The 8,847-nt window shown below is 43.7% G+C and overlaps 1 protein-coding gene across 1 annotated transcript; it reads left to right on the plus strand.

Moving 5' to 3' along the window:
- Positions 1-267: 267 nt before the first annotated feature.
- On the plus strand, positions 268-2,883 carry LOC103650605 (uncharacterized). The gene is made up of 7 exons (XM_008676176.3): positions 268-467; positions 620-706; positions 813-1,067; positions 1,161-1,331; positions 1,476-1,529; positions 1,680-1,829; positions 2,188-2,883. The coding sequence occupies exons 1-7, from the start codon at positions 315-317 to the stop codon at positions 2,560-2,562; spliced, it is 1,245 nt and encodes a 414-aa protein (XP_008674398.1). The 5' UTR covers positions 268-314; the 3' UTR covers positions 2,563-2,883.
- Positions 2,884-8,847: the final 5,964 nt, after the last annotated feature.

Raw genomic sequence — 8,847 nt, forward strand, 5'->3', positions numbered from 1 at the left:
GTTTTTCTTTTTTTTCCAACAGGTTGCGGATAGTATCTATTATTACAGTGCATGCCATCCAAGATTGCACAGATTCAGCCATGGAAAAACTCCAGTCGTCCACGATCGTCGTCAATGCAGTTAGGTACAGCAGCTAGTACGTCCAACACTTACCGTATGTTTAGGGTTTAGCACCTTGTGAGGTCTCTGTAGAAACTACGTACATTGGCGTACGCGTACGCCCCCTCTATAAAACGCGGCAGAGCCGAAGCTACCAAAACCAGCTCTTAGCTTGCTTTCTAGCTAGCTTGTCGATCTTTAATTTTAGCAATACAATGACGACGCGAGCGTGCTTGTTGGTTGCGCTCGCCATGGCTCTCGCGCTGCTCTTACAGGAGCATGCAGCAGGTGCAGAGGCTCACGAACAGAAGCAGCAGGTGCAGAGGCTCCTCAGGCGCCTCAACAAGCCACCTGTCAAAACGATTGAGGTACGGTGGCCGTCAAACATAAAATGTTACGTGTATATCTGAATAATATAATTTAAAAAAGAGTGGAAGATTTATTATATGATGAGGCAATAACAACTGTCAGAACAAGTTGGTGTCCATTTTATATATATCTGAATAATATAATTTAACAGAGCCCAGATGGAGACATCATAGACTGCGTGCACATCACCAAGCAGCCGGCCTTCGACAACCCTCTTCTAAAGAATCATACAATCCAGGTTGATGATATGATGTTCATCTTTTTAACTGCATGCATGCTGCCTTCACTTCAGTTGAATGAAGACTAGCTGTCTTCAATGGTTATTTATTATTTATTTATTTCAGATGTGGCCTTCATCTCACCCACGAGGAGGCCAGCTGAATGAAGACTATTCCAACACTGCATCCAGCATCACCCAAACGTGGCACCAGAATGGCAGCAGGTCGTGTCCTGAGAACACCATACCCATCCGTAGGACCATGGAGGAGGACGTTCGGAGGGCCGACTCACCCAGGAGCTATGGCAAGAAGGAGAGGCGGCCGAAATTCACCCCCGTCGATGGCGCTGGACAGCCAACGACTGTGACCAGTGGCCACCAGGTACACGGATGTATAGACATTCTTTTTCACTGAATTTCTTCTTACTAATACACGACATTAATTGTTTTCTCTTTTCCTATATATTGTGAGCAGTGGGCCCAGGCATCTGCGCAGGGTGGCAGTACGTACTATGGAACCGAGGCGACCTTCGATCTTTGGCAGCCCGTCGTTGAGACGGCCAGTGACTTCAGCTTGACCCAGTTCTGGGTCGTCAGTGGATCCTACCAAGCCAATGACCTCAACACCATTGAAGCAGGATGGCAGGTGAGAAAATGCATGCATGCATCACCTCAACACACCATTGAAGCTATAAGGGGGCTGTACCACTTCATGCATTATGTAATATTAAGCTGTGCAATCTCGATCTTAATTAATTAATTAACTGATGGCCCTTCTACAAAATTGCAGGTTTCCCCGAATATGTATGGCGACAACAGCCCTAGACTTTTCATTTACTGGACTGTACGCAATTCCTTCTTTTTACTTCCAATTAATAATATTAGTAATCTATATATATTGGGCTCGTTTTTGCTGATTTGTTTTTGGAACACCATAAAATAAAGGCACTAACTTTCTATTATTGATATGGAAACATATTGTATTATATTGTAGCGCGACGCGTATCAGACGACGGGATGCTACGACCTCAAGTGCTCGGGTTTCGTCCAAACAAACAATGCCATCACCTTCGGTGTCACCCAACTGTCCCCGGTCTCCACCTATGGTGGCCCACAGAACGACATCACTATTTTAGTTTGGAAGGTAAAAACACTAAAAAGCTTTCGCACACAGTAAAACCAGAAATCTCCACCGACCGGTCGTCTAAAACTGTCGGACATAATTAAGTCATATATATACCATCGGACATAAGTTATTTTTGACGACGTACGATGATAAGTGTGTTCAACGGTTCTTCGACAGCAGCGGCCTTATGTCTGGCCGTCGAAGATTAACATCGTCGTCCGTCCGACGACATCTAGTCGTCCAGCTGTCGGATTGTTTCTTTGTTGTGACATTCGGAGCATAAGCCAAATCTAGCTACTAGCACTTCTAGCTTGCAGCAATATAATACCATAGATAGTTACATCTGCTAAGCTCTCCATTAAAATTTTGCTTGCAGGATCCAAAGACGGGGAACTGGTGGTTGCAAGTGGGAAAAGATCTTCTGGGCTACTGGCCGTCATCCCTCTTCACCAACCTGGCGAGCAGTGCCTCCAACATCCAGTGGGGCGGCGAGGTATACTCGCCTGACGCGGGCCAAACATCCACACAGATGGGCAGTGGACATCTCCCCGAGGAAGGGCTCGGGAAAGCCAGTTACATCCGGAACATCCAAGTGGTCGATGCGTCCAACACTCTTCTGTCGCCAAGTGGTGGTCTGGGTCTGTTCGCTTCACGACCCAACTGCTATAATGTGCTCAATGGTGCTGCTGGTAACAGCTTTGGCACCTACATCTACTATGGGGGGCCAGGGAGGAACCCTAACTGCCAGTAGTAGTCAAATTGAACGTTTCCTGGAGTGCAAGCATAGCTCTCTCTCCTTTACTTAATTACACGTGAAGAAGATATACCATACCGGCCCCTTACAGCAACTAGAATGTGTTATGGCTTACTGATGGCCCAATAGGTATAGTTACAGGGCATATAGTTACACATGCAATAATGCGCTGCGAGATCTCTGCGCGCAATGGTCAATTGTTTCCGGACATACATCGGAAAGAAGTGTCAAGAACAAGCTTTACAAGCTTGCGACAAATGTAATCATGCTTCACCATATGTTTGGAATATAGAATTTATTCGCAGCTTCCATCAATCATCGCTGTTATCACAAGTCACTCTCCAAACACCCAAACATACCACCTCAACCTAGCGCGCCGTTCTACCACTTCAATAGGGAAAATTAGTGCCATCAAATTGACAAGACCTAGAGCTACCTATCCTAACCACTCTCAATGGTGTTGGCTCAATGACGATGTAGTTAACTGTCCAAATTGAGCCAACATCCACTGATACCAACTGAAGGGACTATATATGATGCCTAAAACAAGATGTAAGTTAGGCAACTTAAAACATTATTTCTACCTATAGCCTCCAATTTTCACCATATACAAAACCTATGCAATAATTAAACTATACATATGTGCAAGTATGGTTTTTACTAAGTGTGTTTCTATCTAGATCTATTGTAAAGGAGTTATGCAACTAAAAGTCCAATCCTATCAACTAGCCCATCAAGCAATCTAGTAAGGTAAATGTAGAAACTAAAGAGCGATAGAGATGCAAGCACCCATTTGATGATAACATCAATTTTTACCGAGGATCGAGAAGTATGCAAGTTTCCCCATAGTCCTTGTTGGAGCCGCTCGCGAGGATGCCCATGCAAGGTCCAATTTCTAGGTTAGATAACTTCATGGATAACCCCTAATCTTCCCCACATGCAAGTGGTTCTCCAAAATAGCCTCCGACAAACCTCTCCCCACCATATTCACTATCAACCTTCTAGCAAAAATGTCGTGAGCCTCATTCCCTCGGTTTACAGTGGCAGAAACACCACAAGAACAATTGGTGTATTCTTGCAAGACTACAAGCCCCTTCGAGTATAAACATGATGCACACAAGCACCTAAAATTATGTGGTACACAAATATCATTAAACACTAGACCTAAACCTAGATCAAGTAAATAAAAAGTGGTCTAACTAACATAAGTGCTTTGCAAAGCACCTATAATAATCACCAACTATTTCACTAAGCATTTTGTTGGCTAGAGCTACTAGTGATCAGCCTCAGCTCATTCAAGTTTTCCTTGAGCTCCACACCCACTCAAATGGATAGTTCGGGTCATATTTATTGGCTCCAAGGTGAGATATAGGTATTAGAACTTCAACATTCATCTTTGCACACCATCAGGCTATCAAAGCATGGTAGTCAGACCATTATGTCAGAGTCTAATTAGTCTTAATGGCTACTACGTCAGAACTATTGTAATACCCGAATTTTGGGGAAATAAAGAATTCTTTTCTTTATGTGACTATGTAAAATTCACTAGTACACAGAAGCTCTATAGTGGCGGTTCTAAACCTATTTACACTGGCGTTTTTCAGTACCGCCAGTGCTAGGGGCCAGTGGAAATCAGCATTTCCACTGGCGGTTATTTTGGAACCGCCAGTGGAAATTCTATTTTCACTGGCGGTTTTCTTAAGGAAACCGCCAGTGATAATAGAATTTCCACTGGCGGTTTTCTTAAGGAAACCGCCAGTGATAATAGAATTTCCACTGGCGGTTTGCTTTATAAAACCGCCAGTGGAAATGCACTTTTCACTGGCGGTTTTCTTTATTTAGCCGCCAGTGGAAGTTTTCCCGCCTTTTTTCAAAATTTCAAACAATACTGAATTATATATATATTTACACACACACAAACATATATATATATATATATCTATATTGATATTGAAAGCAACATGAAATTAAATTCTATCATACATTTATATACATCAAAGTATTCTGTTTACAACCATATATGCTTCATGCATTCTATACATCATAAGTTTTCACCTAAGCTCTAATAACTATCTCGGCTAAGAGATAATCTACTAATTTCTGTTAGTATTCTAAACTCTGGCAAAGCTAATGTTCCGGAAGCATCGTGATATTTTTCTTCTGCGGGAATGACCTCTTTCAATATGAATGTGCAGAGGTCCTCGACTATGCCATACAATGCAGCTTCGGTCAAGTTCTCTGGGTTTCCTCGTTGAAATTGCTGTAAAGGAATTTTATAAACATCATCTATTTATACTCAATAATAACACATTTGCATCTTTAATGACATAAATACATACTTGACTATTACTAATAATACCTTGTCAGGGTTCGTGATGTATCGTCCGTTCACTCTCATGAACTCGCACGCATAGAATCCACATAGGACCGATCCTTGTGGTTGCTTGTGGCACTACATAACGGGAGATTGGTTATTTAGTTGCAACATTGTGTATGATATGTATTCATAAAATCACATACTTACCGGCCAGTGATAATGGATGTCTAGTGGCACGCGTTGTTTCGACAGGTCGTACTTTCCACCTCTCATCTTATAGAATCTATAAGCCCTGTGATCTCAAATAGAATCACCATGTTATTCTCAAATTTTAATCAATAAAAGTATGCATGCATAGAAAAGGCTTACAGCTCTAAGATGCTGAGGAATTCTGCATATGTCGAAGGGTCGAAGTTCAAGGAGTCGAGCACCAGCACCTTTCCAACCTTAGGATAAATGAGGAAGCATATCCAGTGGTCCCTGTACGAATCAAATTTGTGATGCATGTGTATTGAAATTATTAATTTTATTTATGCAAAATCACACTTACTTAAAGTTGTATCGGGCCATTATGGCTTCCCTGTCTTGAAATTGAAGCATTGCATGTCCTATGTAGGTGGCGTATCGAGCTTCAAAATCCTTCTTCATATCCTTTATACGCTTCTCAACTTCTTCGTCCGTCTTTCCCCGTATTTCATCGTTGTCTTTCCCGATTCTAAAAGTGTGGCTTTCCTCGGATATAAGTATTGGGTTGAGATACCCAACCCTTTTACTGGCACTAGCATTGGGCTTGGTACCGTAAAGGATCTCCTGCTGATCATGTTGCATTCTGCAAGTCACACGTGCATGTCAGATATTGAAATTTTATACAGCTCACTAATAATAACACACATATGTGGAAGTATGAGCGACACTTACAATGCAAACATCGTTACAAGTTGCACGTCGAGTCTCTGAAGGTTCATCATTAACCACATGTCCTCGAATGTAACAACGACCTTTTGGTCCGAACCAATAAAAGCATGGTCTGGTATATGCACACTGATGGTGTCGATGCCAACCGATGATGCCCGCATGTACCAGTCATGCAACCTTTTAACACCAGCCGGGACCTTTCTTAGTTTCTCAAGAGGTAGCAGAGGTCTGCCCGGCACATATTTTTTAGGCACGTTTTTGTAATCTGCCTTAGTTGGCTTCTTTATCTTTGCGGCCATTGCCTCAGCCTTTTTTGCAGACTCCTCGTGCTCGGCCAAATCAACAGTTTGTGACGTGAGGCTCCGTCCAATCCCTTTCAAAAACCGAGCTGTGCCAGCAGTACTAGCTTTACTCTTCTTTTTCTGATACGGGGACACCAATTTTGGAATAGGAAGTTTAGATTTCTTTGATGGCCGTGGATCCTTTGATGGTTGTGGAGAAGGTGGATCCCTTGATGGTGGCGTAGACAGTGGGTCACCAAGAGGATGGGGAGGAGAACGTGGTGGAGCCCTGAATGGTGATGCTTGTGGCGGAGACGGTGGGTCAGAAAAAGGATGAGGAGCAGCATGTGAAGTTTGAGGAGGTGATGATGGATGTACAATAGGAACAGCAATTTGAGAAGGCGGAGACGGTTGGGCCTGCGACGAATTCGACCAATCAAGCAATTCGACATCCCTTCGAGGCCAAAGGATAAAATTCTTGATAGCTTGTCCAAGTTTCTCGATACCTTCGGGCCCAGGGATGTCTAGCATGTCGTCCTCGGATCCTTGGACGACCGTCGTCACTTCTACTTTGCAATAATCATCTGGAATATCGTTTCCATGGAACTTGCGTCCTGGGATCGCAAGGCCTGTGGCTACTTTCTTTGTACGTTTATTGTTAATACCATATCTTATAACTAGTGTGCACGCCACAGGCCTTGTGATGTCATCAACTGGATAACAGACCTTATTTCCCGTTGAAGCAACAGAGCTTGGGAATGTCGTACAATCGGTGGAAGCCGGCGGTTGAGCTGCTGGAATTATTTGTATCTGTGGAGTGGTCATCTGTTGAACAGACATCGCACTCGCCAACTGTTGCATCAATTCTGGAGGAGGATTCGATAGCATTTGAGACATCATGGCTTTGAACTCTTTCTTGGCCTCCTCCTTAAAATAATCCGCCATCTCTTCCTTGTATCGATCACGTTTCTTGTACAGACCTTCCCACTGTGGTCCGAATCCTTCCTTCCATCCTTCCTTAGACGAGATTCCTCGTACATGACCAGGATGCTCAGGGTTACCGAGACCAGCCGTTAGGATGTCTCTTTCCCTTTGTGGCTTAAAAGTTCCTTGGCTCTGCTTAGCTGCCATTGTATATATGTTTTTTGCCGCTTCTTCGACAATGGGATCATCAAAAGATACACCGGTCTCGGTTTCCCTTGGTTTTCTAGCACGGAGCCAATTTGCCGCCCTTTCACCAAGTTGCTCGGACAGCGTCGGCAACCCTGTGGCCTTCTTCTCGGCGTCTTCTTGTGTCCATTTAGGAACCTGACGCTTGTAACCACCTGTGCCTAGGTGGTGGTGGTACTTGTTCTTCTTTGATAGTTCCGAATTTGCCTCACTTAGAGATATGAAATCAGGGCTGCTCCTCTGCTCTAGAAATACTGCCCACTGACCTGCTGAGATTTTATATTTTTTGGTCGGGTCCAGACCTTTCTTTGCAAACTTTGTGTTCATCTCAGACCTCCAGTTTCGGAAATTGATTGCAAGCTGCTTCATCGTGTATTCCTTCACGAGTTCTTCTGAACCCCGAGGCAGAACGAACCTCATTAATAGCTTATTCCATATTTGATTCTTGACATCATCTGACACATCTCTCCACTGTCGTATTGTTATGTCAAGATTATCTCTAACTAAAAACCCAAGTGCATTCCGGAACTTAGGTAGTGCCTCTTCTGGAGCTTGGGGCTGACCTTTCGGGCTCACGTCTGAGATTTTGTATGTTTTGTCGGGAAACTTGTTCAGCCCCCTGTCACCTCTTTTTCGATCGCTCTGCTTCCTTTTCCTTGACATCTCGGTTGTTGTCTTGGTCTGTTCCGGTGCATCTTGGGTCGGCTCCGGTACGTCTTCGTATCGTGCCACGGCTTCTTCGAGTATCGCACGAAATTCAGACACGACCTCCTATTCATGTAATAAAATGCACAAGAGATCATGCATGTGAAATCAGTAGGGTACACATACGAAGCTAAAGATGCGTACTTTTACCTCAGCTTCTCGTGGATCATAAGTAGGGTCACGTTGCAACTCACGGAGAGCGGCCCTATCTATGCTAGTGGTAGGAAAAGGGTCGCTAGGCGTTTCATATCCTTCACTGCTGGATTGTTCTTGAGCAACACTCTTGTCCATGTGGTCGGGCACTAATCCTTGGTCCTTGATCGGAGAACTCATTGAGCTATATATATACAAATACATAAGCAATAATTAAATACATATTAACACATATTAACGTAAGCAATAATTAAATTCATATTAACAAATACCCTAAACCCTTAACCCTAACCCTAACCCAAAACCCCAACCCTTAACCCTAACCCTAAACCCTAACCCTATCCCTAACCCTAACCCTAACTATAACCCTTAACCCTAACCCTAACCCTAACCCTTAACCATAACCCTAACCCTAACCCTAACCCTAAACCCTAACCATATAGTATCGTATAGTCGTATAGTATCGTGTTACGGATATTATCGAGTTACGTATATTATCGAGTTACGTATAGAGAGGGAGAGAGGGAGAGTCGTATAGGACGGGGAGAGAGGGAGAGAGGGAGAGTCGCATAGGACGTATAGAGAGGGAGAGAGGGAGAATCGTATGGATATTATCGAGTTACGTATAGAGAGGGAGAGAGGGAGAGTCGTATAGGACGAGGAGAGGGAGAGAGGGAGAGTCGCATAGGACGTATAGAGAGGGAGAGAGGGAGAGTCGTACCGAAATTATCGAGTTCAGAT

The sequence above is a fragment of the Zea mays genome, chromosome 3 (assembly GCF_902167145.1).
Source record: "Zea mays cultivar B73 chromosome 3, Zm-B73-REFERENCE-NAM-5.0, whole genome shotgun sequence".
In the NCBI taxonomy this organism is placed as follows: Eukaryota; Viridiplantae; Streptophyta; class Magnoliopsida; order Poales; family Poaceae; genus Zea; species Zea mays.

What these genes read in the sequence shown, in the direction of transcription:
- LOC103650605 (XM_008676176.3), top strand. Translation starts at nt 315, where the DNA reads ATGACGACGCGAGCGTGCTTGTTGGTTGCGCTCGCCATGGCTCTCGCG. An exon ending in CACCTGTCAAAACGATTGAG is followed by an intron (nt 468 to 619) that starts GTACGGTGGCCG and finishes ATAATTTAACAG; the next exon opens with AGCCCAGATGGAGACATCAT. An exon ending in TAAAGAATCATACAATCCAG is followed by an intron (nt 707 to 812) that starts GTTGATGATATG and finishes TATTTATTTCAG; the next exon opens with ATGTGGCCTTCATCTCACCC.